Below are 14,435 nucleotides of genomic sequence, written 5' to 3'. Positions count from 1 at the left end.
GCAAAACAGAAAATCAGTACTCACAGTTACTTATCTTCCCAAGCTTTCCTGCATTAAATCCTTCCTTGCTCAGGTTTTCCAAGTATGAAACTGAATTACTCAAAAGAAGCCAGGTTTGGTGAGACACGCCTGTAATTCCAGTACTTATGAGGTGGAGGCAGGGGATCCCAAGGTCAAGACCAGCCTGGACTACATAGCTTTATTCTTGGATTTGGAAATCAAAGCTATAATCACAGCGAAACACAGCATATAAGTGTTAGGACTGTGTGTATGTACTTGTGGAAATGGCCAGAGCATGAGGATACATATCACGTGAACCTTGTCATAAATTTTGCACACTCATCTTGCTTCCTACTGTTTCCAGGGCCCTGAGAACATTATTTGCAGTTCTATCTCTCCATGTGGAAGCTGGATAGCCTATTCTACAGCATCACGGGTTTTTCTCTATCGGTTGAATTATGAACATGACAACATAAGCCTCCAGAGGGTAAGTGATAGCCCATGTGTGCTGGCACAAAAGGGAACTCCCTAAATATATGTTTTTTGTGTGAGGTGGAAATGAATTGGATGACAGAGGAAAAAAAAAAATTAATTGGACAAGAATTCTTGTAGTGTAAATCTATTTGGAGACAGCTGTGGCAAAATCTTTTATCTCTGTTTTTAATTGATTATGTTGTGGGGGCGTGCCAGAAGTAGCAGTAAGTCTAGGCTATTCCACTTAGTGTTTTTGTATTTAACTCAATTATTTTCATGGTAGAGAATTGTGTATTTGCTGTCACAAGGGGAAAGGGGATGACAGGCTATAGAAGGCAGGCCAGTGTTCTGGGCCCTTGGTCAGTTGACTTGACTGGAGATGGAACACATTAATATAAGTTAGGCTGTTTGAGATTGTTTTTGTTGTGGCTATACTGTGTGTCTACTTTCTCTCACCTGCTTTCACCCACAGGTTTCCAAAATGCCAGCCTTCCTTCGTTCTGCCCTTCAGATTTTGTTTTCTGAAGATTCAGCAAAGCTCTTTGTGGCATCAAATCAGGGGTCTTTACATATCATTCAGCTGTTGGAAGGAAGCTTTAAGCACCTGCATACTTTCCAGCCTCAGTCAGGTGGGAGTTTGGTGTCTCACATATAACTTTTTTTCCTTTTAGATTTCAGTGTCAGAGGTTCTCAGATACTCTTCTGACTGCAGATATGCTCACTCATATGTTTGCAGCTTAAAGTAGGAGGAGGTATCTGGCAGATGAAGACACTGTCTCTGTGAGAGCTGAAATATTCTTCACACCTAAACGCTTTGCTCACTGAGCTTTTCGTTCCTTGTGCGGGGGCCAGAGAAGTTCTGACATCTTTCTTAAGAGTTCTTTTGGGAAAGTAAAAACTGATCTGTAATCGTGACACCCAGAAGTAACTATCCTTAATATTTTCGTGTTTTCCAACGCATGTTTGTGGATTTTACCTGTGTTCATTTAATGTTTATGACTATTTGTAATGTTCCTTGACAACATGAGTATGCATCAGTGAGCGTGACTATATATACAGTGGTGCGTTGGTTTACAGGCTCTATTTGACAATTTTAGGGAAGATGGCCATGTCCATGTCCGTCATCCAACGCAGAGTTTGTGAATGGAAGCACAATTTTGCTGAACGCTTTTATTTGTGAACTGAATTATTTGCAAACAGAGCATTTATGAACAGAGGTATTGCTGTAGTAAACATTGTGTAGTTAACTATTGTGGACCTAAACACAACATCTGGTTTAAATTGGTAGTTGGATACACTTCCCATGGGGCTTTCCCTTCTTCCTTGGTTTACCTGCTTGTTATTTAATCTCCACCTCTCTGGAAACGTAACTCTTTCCATTTTAACTGTCATTTTTCATAAGCTACTCTAGCAACATATAGAAGAAGTCTACATTTTAGCAGTTAGATAAGTTAAGCTAACATAACTAAGTAGGTACTCCAAAAGGAGGGAGAACCTATGTTTAGTACCTGTGTATTGGATTTACTGATTACCTATGTATGTTTTTAATTACAAAACTTAGACTGTCTTGCATGTAACACACTTTTGCCATCCTCACCCATCTTTTTTTTTCTCACCCATCTTTTAGCAGTTGGTTTATGTATTGTTATAAAGCCCTTTTATTGTTTGAGGATGTTATGTATAGCATTTACTTTGGCATATGGTACCACGGGTTTTTTTGTTTTTGTTTTTGTTTTCTTTCTTTTTTGAGACAGAGTCTCCCTATGCAGCTTCAACTGGCCTTGAGCTCACTTTGTGGCCCAGGGTGGTCTCAAATTCTCAATGATCCTCCTGCTTCAGCCTCCCCAGTGCTAGGATTACAGGCATACACCACTGTTGGTTTTTATTCTCTATCTTCATATTACCAAGTTGGTTTAAAGTTCCTTATGATAATAGTGGCCTATGCATGCCCCTTAGGCACACAATAAACTAAAGATATACTTCAAGTCTGTTAAGGTTGCTTTGTGTCCTTTACTTTGATTTAAAATGACTTGGGAGTTTGAAACAGAGATACAGATTTTAGTATGAATGTTACCCTATGTTGGAAGTGCAGAAATTGTCTTATTCAAGCTTGTACAAGTGATGCCTTCAGTTTTATCTCTCTGGCTCCTCTATACATGAGAGTAGGCTAGTTTTTAAAAGGTTAACATTTAGAAATAATTTGCACAATTCTCAACACTAATTTGCACAATTCTGCCAGTCATTCAAAACTCTGTGGGTTTCATTGGCTTCTGCCATTGTCCTGAGGGCAGTGTTGGCTATGGACGCTGAATTCAGAGACTGAATTGTTGTTCTGCCCTCACAGGGACGGTAGAAGCCATGTGTCTTTTGGCAGTCAGTCCAGATGGAAATTGGCTAGCTGCGTCAGGTACCAGTGCTGGAGTCCATGTGTATAATGTAAAACACCTAAAGGTGAGCATAAGATCTCATAGCTGTAATCTGAGTCACACAAGGGGATATTAGTCCTGCATTTATAAGATGCAAGGCAGAACTGGATGTGGTGGTGCATATTTGTAATACTAGCACTCAGAAGGCTGAGCAGGAGGATTGCAAGTTTGAGGTCAGCCTGGGCTATATAATAAGTTCAAGGCCAGCCTGCACTATGTCACAACATACTGTCTCAATACAAAACAAAGATTCAAGAAAGATTGGAATGACCTGTAAATTTATTAGACTTTTTTTTTTTTGGTCTTTTTGAGACAGGGTCTCGCTATACAGTTCAGGCTGGCCTTGAGCTCACTTTGTAGTCCAGGCTGATCTCAAACCCGCAATGATCCTTCTGCCTCAGCCTCCCGAGTGCTGGGATTACAAGCATGTGCCACCACACCCAGCCTTATTAGACCTTTAAAAACCACTTAAGCCAACAAATTTTCCTGTTTTGGATTCCTGTTTTATTTCTCTGGAACCTAAAATCTATACTCTGTAATATCAAAATCAGTCAGTAGAACAATAAACTATTTGTACAGAAATTTGAAATTAAGGATTTGTAGGTAATGAATCCACATCCAGATTATTTCTATATTTGAGTAAGAGAAAATTCCTATATAAATAACTAATTTGAGATAATTACAGTGTTCCTTTCATAACTTGCCTTATAATCTCAAGCTATTTTTAAATTAAACAAAGCCATAAATTTGGAAAATACAGTAGTGGGAAAATACTTTTCACTGCTCAGTAATAATACTGTCATTCATACATTCCATCACAAGTGATCCTTTATAAGTCCTCATCTTCATTATAAATGATTATAACTACTCAAAACTTTAATGCTAGTAAGCATTAAAATTTATAGACACCAAACTGCCACATTTCCTGGGTTTTGCCTGTTACTGCATGACTTAGTCTTTTTCACATTGTGGCAGGAGCATGTACTAAACATTTGTCTCTGCACCTTGCTTGGCAGAGGAAAAAGTTTTTCTGAACTTAGCAGTAAATAGAGTGCTTGTCTGGCATCAAAAGGGCCTGAGTTTGAGCCTCAAAAAGAAGAATGTTCCTGTGTAGGGTGCAGATACCTTGGAGGTCTAAATGTCCATCCCTAAGCATTAATTTCTATAAATGTCCAGCCCTAAGCATTAATTTCTTTTCAGCCCAGTGTAGATTATAGGTTCCCTGATTAGTGAGATATTTATGACCAGTTAGTACAAATTTACTCGGATAGAAAGACCTCATTCTTGGGGCTGGGGATTTAGCTCAGCGGCAAAAGCGCCTGCCTGGCAAGCGCAAGGTCGTGAGTTCGGTTCCCGGTACCGGAGAAAAACCAAAAACCAAAAAAAAAAAAAAAAAGAAAGACCTCATTCTTGAGTTCTTTGCTAATTCTGTCAGTTTTATAAGTAAATAGCTTTTTTTAATTTTTAGTTTTCTATACTAGGGATTGAACGCAGGAGCTCATGTATGATAGGCAAATGCTCTCCCACTGAGCTACATCCCTCACCCTTTAATGTTTTTATTTTGAGACAGTTTTGCTGAGTTGCCCAGGCTTGCCTCAAACTTGGGATTCTCTTGCCTCATGCATTTATTTTTTGAATTATATTAAAGCTCATTGATAATGAAATGGCTGAAGTTTATGCGAACTTCCTTAGAACTCATTTGATTTCCAAGGAGTGATACTTAAAAGCAACAGGTCTAGGGACTGGAGGTGGGGAGGTATAGCTCAGTGTGCAGCACTTGCTTAGCGTGTACAAGGCCCTGGGTTCAGTACTCATCACACAATGCATGTACACAAAACACCAAAAATAATAATAATAAAAACTACTGGCCTGGACCTACTATTTCTTTTTCTTCTTTTTTTTTTTTTTTTTTTGCCCCTACTATTTCTTGAAGGATAGTAACCTATAGAGTTGTTCTCTGTGTCTTATTTGTTCCCAGCTTCACTGCACAGTGCCTGCTTACAATTTTCCAGTGACTGCTCTGGCGATTGCTCCCAATACCAACAACCTTGTCATTGCTCATTCTGACCAGCAGGTAAGGAAGATTTCAGTGCTTTCTACCACAATAGACAGTAACCTGGAACCTGAGATAACGGACAGTGTTGGAGGAGCTCTTTCTGAAGGTACTGCAGGGTATACAGGTAGTTTCTTCTGTGTGTAGGGAGGCTTCTGTGCATGGCTTGGGCTCGTAGGCCTATAGTCATTGGTTTATTATGGCACTGCTTGTGTGGTGGGACTCTAGAGCACAGAAGCACGAGAGAATTTAAGAGTTCTGAATTACTCGTTCCACTGATTATTTACACTAGAGATGATGTAAGGGGCTGGGGATTTAGCTCAGCGGCACAGCGCCTGTCTGGCAAGCGCGAGGTTATGAGTTCAATTCCCGGTACTGGGGAAAAAAAAAAAAGAGATGATGTGAGTTGGAGCATTAAACTGGGTGTGGGATGCTAAAATTTTGAGAGTTGAATGTGACCCACAAAACATACATATTTTCCTACACTTTTTGAGGGAATACCAAGGATCAAACTTACGACCTCATGCTTACCAGCCAAGTACTATGCTGCTGAGCTGTATTCCTGGCCCTTCTCCTCCACTTTGTAGTAGAGAATATCAAGCTCTAGTTAAATTAGACCTGAGCGTGGTGGTGCACGCCTGTAATCCCAGCACTGGGGAGGCTGAGGCAGGTGGATCATCGCAAGGTCGAGACCAGCCTGGGCTACAAAGTGAGCTCAAGGTCAGCCTGATCAGCACAGTGAGATCTTGTCTCAAAAAGACAATCAAAAAAAAAAAAAAAAGACAATCAAGCAGTAAAATAACATCAGGTGCTTAATCTCAAGCAAAATGAGAGCTTAGTTTACTGTTTTTTTTTTCCCAAGCCCAATTTGTAAGGAGAAAATTGTACTTACAGGAAGATCTCTAAAATACCTGACCTATAGAACACATTATGGAAAAAAAACACATTATGAAGTTATCAATGTTTATATATCCTATAAAAAATTAAATGTGAGCCAAGAAGCAGATTCAAATGGGATGCTTTGCAAATGTTTGATGCTTACTACTTTGATGAGCAGTTTTTATACTCACATGCACATTCATTAAACACCATATTCAAAAAATGAAATTTCTCTTCTCAGTTTTATAGATTTGAGTCTTTGACCAAAAACTGAAAGATTACTGAAGCCACATTCATGCTTTGTCACATGATAATATCTACCTGATACCTTTTACTACAATTGCTCCTTTTAAGTGGTTGTGTCATTAAAATGGTGGGAAGTTTTTTGTACCTATTAGATTAGCAAACTCACAGCTAACACACAGTGTTGCAAAGGCATAGGGAAACAGCCCTTGTATACACTGCATAAATTAGTATATCCCCTTTGGAGGGTATTTTGGCAGTCTGTATCTTCAAATATACAAAGTCCATGTATGCTTTTAGGCAGAAGTTCCAGTTCTGACAGTTCTTAACACATATAGGCATTCACCTGTGCAAAAAGACACTTACACAGTAGACTTGTTTGTCATCAGAGAGTCTAAATACCTGATGTCCATTAAACAAGTAAATCATGATATAGTCATAAAGTGAACAGATTGCTATGTGTTCTTCACAGGGGGCATGGTTGATAATTATGTATTTCAGAACAGCTAGAGAAGAGTTTCAAAGTTCCCAATACATAGAAATGATAAAATATGAGGAATGGAAATGCTAATTACCTTATTTGATCACTATTCATTGTATACATGTCCTGAATTACACTGTAATTTAGCTTTACATAAATGCAATTATTATGTCACTTAAAAATACATAAGATTTTTGTGAAACAAAAGAAAAAAGGAGGGCATAGCCAGTCTGTATCTATACTGATGCAAGGCTCTGTGAAAAAAGAATGATAAAGGGGCTGAGGATTTAGCTCAGTGGCATAGTGCCTGCCCGGCAAGCGCAAGGTCGTGAGTTCGATCCCTGGTACCAGAAAAAAATAAAAATAAATAAAAAAGAATGATACAGAATAGCATGTAGGGGCTGCGGATTTAGCTCAGCGGCACAGCACCTGCCTGGCAAGCGCAAGGTCGTGAGTTCAATCCCCGGTACTGGAAAAAAGAAAAAAGAATAGCATGTAAACTGGGCACGGTGGTGCACACTTATAATCCTAGTAGTCAGGTGACTCGGGCAGGAAGATGCAGAATTCAAAGCCAACCTGATCTACATAGTGAGACCCTGTAAAACCAAAACCAAGACAAAGCAGAAAAGTATATATTATGTGCATAAAATACTTTTAAGAAGATGCAAGTGAAGCATTGAAGGTTGCTCTTATGTTAGGGAACAAGGACTTAAAGATTGCAGGATAACTTTTCCCTTACTGTTATATAACTTCTAAAAGTTTTTAGCCCAGCACTCAGGAGGCTGAGGCAAGAGGATTGTTGAGAGTTCAAGACCAGCCTGGGCTACAAAGTGAACTCAAGGCCAGCCTGAACTACATAGTGAGACCCTGTCTCAAAGGAAAAAAAAAAGAGATTGGTTTCTGGGCTGGGGATTTAGCTCAGTGGCACAGTGGCTGCCTGGCATGCATGAGGTCATGAGTTTGATTCCTGGTACCAAAAAAAAAAGAGAAACAAAATTTTACTTTGAAAAAGGGAAGAAAAGCATAAAGCTGAATATGGTACAGTCAAGGTTTGTGTAGATATTTTCTGGTTAGGATCAGATGTAAAAACCCAAGGAACACTAGTATTAGCCTTTATTTTCTCTATGTCATGTTTTTCCTTAGGTATTTGAGTACAGCATCCCAGATAAACAGTATACAGAATGGAGCCGGAATGTCCAGAAGCAGGGATTTCATCATCTTTGGCTCCAAAGGGATACTCCCATCACACACATCAGTTTTCATCCCAAGAGACCAATGCACATCCTTCTCCATGATGCCTACATGTTCTGCATCATTGATAAGTCATTGGTGAGTTCCGTACTACCACGTCAGAGAATCTGCTTTGGAATTTTCAAGTTCACAACGTGACTAATTAACCAGACATAATGGTGCATGCCTATAATTGGGAGGCTGAGAGGCTTGCACATTTAAGCCAGCCTAGGCAACTTAGTAAAAGCAATCTCAAAAATTGTTGGGGGTATGTCTTAGCAATACAGCATTTGCCTAGCATGTGCAAATTCCTTGTACCAGGGAGAAAGTGTACCTAATTAGATAGAGGAAGGAGAATCGGAGTAAAGATTCCTAGTACTGTATATTCTTTGGAGGAAAGGTGCTTTTGTTTGACAGATTTCCTCCCGTATTTGTGTTCCCACTCTCAGGAGGCTTTCAGAAAAGGGGCTGCCCTTGAGTATTAGTTTTTACTGCTGTGACTTTCCTTTGCCAACAAAAAGAAAGGGATTAGGTCAGTATTAAAAAGGTAACCACTATCAGGATATCACTAATTAGGCTAACTCACTTTCAACTTGGAATCATAGGGTGACTGATTAGGTGGTTTTCTTAAAGAAGATACAGATGTTTGACCACTGTGCCTGCTGGCCAAAGATATTGCAGGCTTGAGTTGGTCACTGATGTCTTGAGAGAACAATCTTGCCAGGAGAATCCCATTCTTTATGATTTTGGTGGGATGTGAATATTTTCTTCAGTTTGAGACTCTAGCTTCTTTGCCCCCTGCTGCTCTGATTCAGCCCAAATTTACATCTCTTTTCTGGGCAGAGGTTTTCTTTCCTAGGAGCATTGTGGGCCCTGGTCTTGCCGCACTGTACTTTGAGCTTAAATTGCAACTGACACTGGCTCTCTGGGTGTATCTGTGAAGATGGGGGTGGAAAGGAGCGTGGGGAAAGCAACAGATGGCTCTAAAGGAGGTGTGCACAGGAATGTGTCACTGAAACTCATCTCCTGGGCCTTGTGTCCTCTGGGTGTGGGAAGCAGAGCTGGCTGACAAGTGCCTTCTGTGAGATGAGTGATACAGGAAGGGCCTCTCCCACTCGATTGCCTCTCTGTAACTCAGCTCAGATTGCTTTTTCCCAAGCCCTACCTCATACTGGGCTGAACTATTTTCCAAAGAAGACAGAGATGAACTAGCCTTTGTTTGCCTAGTGGCCATCTCACAGTGTCAGTGACATCAGTGGAGATGATTTGTGTTGAGCTTTCACCTGGGGGAACTTGAGTCACGTGGCCATTCTGTGATCTGGTTAAGGAAGAATCTGGAAAGCACAAGTCCTGCCTGGGCTGAGCTTTGCACGTGCCTGTTTGTTCTGTTCTAGCACAGTGTTACTGATGAAGCTGCCCTTTGATCTTGTTGGCATAGAGTACCAAGCTTTCTGTGGCTGGAAGAGTGCTACAGCTCTCTTCCTGAAGTAAGAAAAAGTCCAGGAGGTAGTGAATGTGTAGGTAACGTGATGGTAGGAAGATGATGTTGGCCTGAAAAACTACTACAGTCCTTTGGTCTGTAGAAGCTCAATAAAGATAACAATTTAAACGGTATGTCTTTGTTTTTTTAGCCTCTTCCAAATGACAAAACAGTACTCTACAATCCACTTCCTCCTACAAATGAATCAGATGTCTTCCGGAGGCGCACAGCCCATGCCTTTAAAATTTCTAAGATATATAAGGTAAAATACAATATATTCTAGATGGTTGGTTGCTTATGATATTATCAAACGTAATAAGCTCAGCAATATAGCTCTTTCATTGTATGGGCAGAGAGCCTGGTTTGTGGAAGATAAGTGACCTTTCTGAGGTTGTCTGTTTTGTGTCTATTTCATTGTTCTTGCCTCAGTAGGTTACAGAAAGACACATCATACTTACCTCAAGTGAAAGCCATATGTAGTGGAACATGATGTTGGTGCTTAGGTGGGGTGTCTTTGTTGGTGTGAAAGCTAGATTTTCATTTGAATTGTTGAAGAATGTTCCACAATATAAATTTCAAGCAAATGGAAGTCATTATATATTTTTATTTTCTCTATTCTGGCTGGTGTTTTCACTGCATCTAAAACTCATCTGCCTGGCCCAACTCTGAAGTTCCATACTTCTCATGAGTAAACTCAGTTACAAGCTCACAGTCTTTCCAACTGTTTTGAGTCTGAGGGCTGGAAATATTGTAAAACTTAGACCTTTTGACTTTGACCAGGCTAACTTTCAGCTCTGTCTCTGAAGCATAACTACTTATGGCATCACTGTCATGTCTTTGCAGCCCTTACTCTTCATGGATCTTCTGGATGAAAGGACACTTGTGGCAGTAGAACGGCCCCTTGATGATATCATTGCTCAGCTTCCACCTCCCATCAAAAAGAAGAAATTTGGAACCTAAAACAGGGCGCATTCTGTGTCCTTCCTTGAACTGTCTACCTTGGTTTCTTTTCACAAAGCATGACAATAAAAAGGTTGTTCTTTAGGACTAGTTCTTGTGTTATCTTCCAAAATAATGGACCATAATTTTGCTTCATTGGATGAAAGCAAATTTATCCACCTCTTTCTGGATTCTATTTGTTCTTTAGAACATAGTCTCAGTAAAAAAGGTATGTATCCTGTGTGCCCTGACAAGGCTTCCAGGATGGCTGGTGTGGCCTCACTGTGCCAGCCTGCAGCTTGTGCAAGGGGGTGTGAACCTACCCAGCGTCACCCAGGAGGGCAGGGGGCTGTGAAAACTTGCTCAGAGTAGTTTTACCTCTAATTGCCATAGTCATCTTACAGTTCAAGGAAGAACTGCAACTGCAGCAGCATAAGGGAGTGCTCCATGCCAGACTGCCTCTGGCAGTCGGCTGTTAATTTTATTTAAAAGGAAAAAACATCAGGTCTACACTGGGCTTTCACCTGTCTTATGCCAGTTTCAAAAGGTAAGGAAATATGGCCAGGCATTTTGCTGGGGAGAAGGAGTGCAAGTGGGGACCAGAGGGCAAGCTGGTTGTATATCTTTTCTGCTCTCATCCACCTGCTTTGCCACTGTTATTCCCATGGGTGTTCTCAACTGACTCGTTTTAATGTGATCTTTAAGTTAGAACGTGAAGAACTCTAGTTAACCTGAACTGAGCAGGTAGATTTTCTTTCCCCATCTCAGTGGATGTATTCTGTTGCTTGCCTGAATCCCAATATATATGCTTTTGTTTGTTTCAAGATAGAGGGCTGTTGCCTGGCAAGCTCAAGGTCCTGAGTTCAATTCCCAGTTCAAAAAAAGGATGGAGGGCTGGAATATGACAGGGAAGTGTGTGGTTCAGACGGCGTCATGAGTAAGGTGCTGGTGAGAGACATTTTTGCTAAGATGAACTTTCCAACCTGGAATGGGAAAATCAGTGTGGGAATTTAAGGGTGGTGTGCGAGGGAGAATTACTAGAATATAGAAGATAGCCAAAGAGCCCAGTGACTTATGACAGAAGGCATAGTGTCTCAAGTCTGAGAGGAGGGAACACACAAGGTTTTTACAGTGGTCACCACATCTCTATCTCACCTGTTGGTTTTAAGTGATCGGAATAATTTAAAACAAATAGCTGCAACTTCTTAGATCATCTGAGAAAAATAACTCCCTTTGTTATGTGAATAAGTTTCCTTGTTGAAGTAAAGCATTTGCTCCCAGCCTGCATTAGACTGGACTATAGATGACCTTTTCAGAAAGGTGGGCAATACTGGCCTTACTATAAAATGTTTGAAGTCTTTTGTGTAGTTAATACCAAAGTGCATTGGGGATGTGGCAATACACAGCTATAATGTCAGCTATTCTGGAGGTTGAGGCAGGAGGGTCACAAATTTGAGACCAACTGGACGATGTAGCAAGACCTTGTCCCAAAATGTAAGGAGGGAGGGGGACTGGGGATATAGCCCCTCGCTGCCTATATTCAATTCTCTATGCAACAAACTAAAGTTCAAGTCACTGGTCTGCGTTGAATATGAACAGCGGGAGGCTAGGGTGCCTTTAACTAATTTTTTTTTTTTTTTTTTTTTTGGTTTTTCTCCGGTACCGGGAACCGAACTCACGACCTTGCGTTTGCCAGGCAGGCGCTTTGCCGCTGAGCTAAATCCCCAGCCCCAGGGTGCCTTTAACTATTAACTCATGAGCTTTTTACTGGCTGTACAGCTGTATGTTTAGGAGATCCTTATTTTTTGTTTTTTGTTTTTTTTTTCTTGCCATACAGTTGAAGCTGGCCTTGAGCTCACTTTGTAGCCCAGGCTGGCCTTGAGCTCACGATCCTCCCACCTCAGCCTCCCGAGTGCTGGGATTATGGGCATACGCCACGGGCGTGCGCCACCTCTCCTGGCTTGTTTTTTGATACAAGTTCTCCTTTCGTAGTTGAGGCTGTTCTTGAACGCAAAGCAGTTCTGCTTCAGCCTCCAGGGTGCTGGGATTACAGGTGTGTGCCACCATACCCAGTTTAGGGGATCCTTATTAGCTGGAATCAGGTTCATGACATGACCTTTTTTTCCCCTTTTTTCCTTTGTGGTGCTGGATTCGAACCTAGGGCATTGCACATGGGAGGCAAGTGCTCTACTACTGAACTATATCCCCAACCCACTTAACATGAAGGTATCTCAAACCTGCATTGTGGAGGGTATACTGAGAGAGAGGGCTGTCAGGTCATCTGAATAAAAAGTAAAGCTGAAACTGGAAAGCATTCCTTTGCAAGGTTTCCAGGCAGTGATTTGGACTTCCATAAATGGTATGGGAAGTAAGAGCTCTGGGCCTTGAAATTATTCGTGAGTAGAAAACTGAATACAAATGAAACAGAAACCAATTGGGGCAAGTTAGAGAAATTGGGAGAAGGGAAAGTAAAGCAGGGAACACTTTATGTTTCTCACACTTTGGAAATTTGTGTAAACTATGAAGTAGTTTCATTTTGGGCATTATCTTTCTGTTTTGGGCATTGCAGACTGCTGTTCATACTTGGGTTCTACAGAAAAGTTTTGTTATGAGACTAGCCTAGGCATGGTCTTTCGCCAACCTGACTGAAATGTTTTAAAAATTCACTTAAGCGCTAGGCTTAATGGCACATGCCTATGATCCCAGCGCTCAGGAGGCTGAGGCAGGAGGATCACCTCAAGGTCAAGGCCAGCCTGGGCTACATAGTGAGTTCAAAGCCAGCCTGAACTACGTAGACCCTGTCTCCCCACAAAATAATACTTTTCCATTCACTTTTTCTGTGCCCTAGTTGGTAATCTGATCTCTTGATGGATAACTCATCTTTACCATTGAGGTATACAGCAAATTAGACTGAGGCAAACTAAAATCTTATAATGCTGAAAAAAATTAGAAACCATCCAGGGCCAGGAATATAGTTACATGGCACAGTGCCTGCCTGGCAAGCATGATGTCCTGAGTTCAATTCCAGGTATTAAAAAAAAAAAAAAAAAAAAAAAACAGTTTTGTACCCACAGCCCAGCCTCATACTGGATATTGAACCCGGTGTCTGCATTCCAGCCTCCTTTTTTGTACTGAGACTTGCTAAGTCAGTAAATTGCCTCACATGGGCTAGAACTTGCTCCTTCTGCCTCAGCCTGCCAGAGTGCTAGGGTCACAGTTGTGTGCCACCATACCTAGTTAGGTGGCATTTTTAAAGCTTTCCAGCATCAAAACTTTATAATATAGATAAAAAGAGTTCTTCTGCTTACTGGGAGTAAGAGAAAAACAGGTTATTTATATTTTTAATAAAAGGAGTGGAACTGGAGATCAAGGAGAAGTGATTTTCCCTGTGATACACAGTGATTTGTTAGCGGCTAAGGCAACACTCAGGGTTATTTCTCCAATTTCTCTCAGTCATAAATATGATGATTAACAGGCACAGTATGCAAAGGATTTTCCATTTCATTGGCTGCAGGGAAAATGTTTAAGTATTTCTTCCTCTGATTTTTGTTGTTGTTTTTAGACAGGGTCTCCTTATGCCATTCAGGCTGATCTTGAGCTCATTTTGTAGCCCAGGCTGGCTTGAGCTCATTTTGTAGCCCAGGCTGGCTTTGAACTGGCTTTGAACTTTGAACTGCCTCAGTCCCAAATGCTTGGATTACAAGTATGCACCACCATGCCTGGCACTCTTTCTCTGGCTAAGCATTGAAGTAACTATAATACTGAATTATGTGGGCAGTCTTGTGTGTTAATCATACAGTGTTACAAGCCAGGCGTGGTGGCGCATGCCTATGATCCCAGCACTCAGGAGGCTGAGGCAGGAGGATCACCTCAAGGTCAAGGCCAGCCTGGGCTACATAGTTCAAAGCTAGCCTGAACTACATAGTGAGACCCTGTCTCAAAACAAAACAAAAAATAATGTTGTAACAGATAACCAAGCTCATTGTCTCCTATTGTCCCCCTTGGGATATTGGGATAATTCTTGAGTGTAGAAATGCTAACTCATACTCTGCCCATTTTCTTTCACATTTAATTATGTTTCAAATTGGCCATATTCCCATCAGCAGTATTTGAAAAACTCATTTTTCTGTGGGGGTTACTGGTAATCAAACTCAGGACCTTGTGCTTGCCAGGCAGGCACTTGTGCCACTGAACTATATCCCTGGCCCAAAAAACTCATTTCCTGGGGCT

General features: G+C 41.1%; 1 protein-coding gene across 2 annotated transcripts in view; it reads left to right on the top strand.

Annotated features, from left to right (window-relative positions):
* The window catches only part of Cirh1a (cirrhosis, autosomal recessive 1A (cirhin)), a 29,974-nt gene extending 19,658 nt beyond the window's left edge, over positions 1-10,316 (top strand). For both annotated transcript variants that reach the window (XM_005403565.2, XM_005403564.2), the window contains exons 11-17: positions 365-487; positions 947-1,103; positions 2,819-2,925; positions 4,879-4,974; positions 7,700-7,885; positions 9,418-9,528; positions 10,110-10,316. In XM_005403565.2, coding sequence (XP_005403622.1) covers positions 365-487; positions 947-1,103; positions 2,819-2,925; positions 4,879-4,974; positions 7,700-7,885; positions 9,418-9,528; positions 10,110-10,226 — 897 coding nt within the window. In that variant the 3' untranslated portion in view covers positions 10,227-10,316. The remainder of the gene's footprint in view (positions 1-364; positions 488-946; positions 1,104-2,818; positions 2,926-4,878; positions 4,975-7,699; positions 7,886-9,417; positions 9,529-10,109) is intronic.
* The last annotated feature ends 4,119 nt before the right edge of the window (positions 10,317-14,435 follow it).

The sequence above is a fragment of the Chinchilla lanigera genome, unplaced genomic scaffold (genome assembly GCF_000276665.1).
Source record: "Chinchilla lanigera isolate Chin_1 unplaced genomic scaffold, ChiLan1.0 scaffold00083, whole genome shotgun sequence".
In the NCBI taxonomy this organism is placed as follows: domain Eukaryota; kingdom Metazoa; phylum Chordata; class Mammalia; order Rodentia; family Chinchillidae; genus Chinchilla; species Chinchilla lanigera.
The sequence above is the reverse complement of the archived record's forward strand: the minus strand, read 5'-3'. Positions and strand labels throughout refer to the sequence as shown.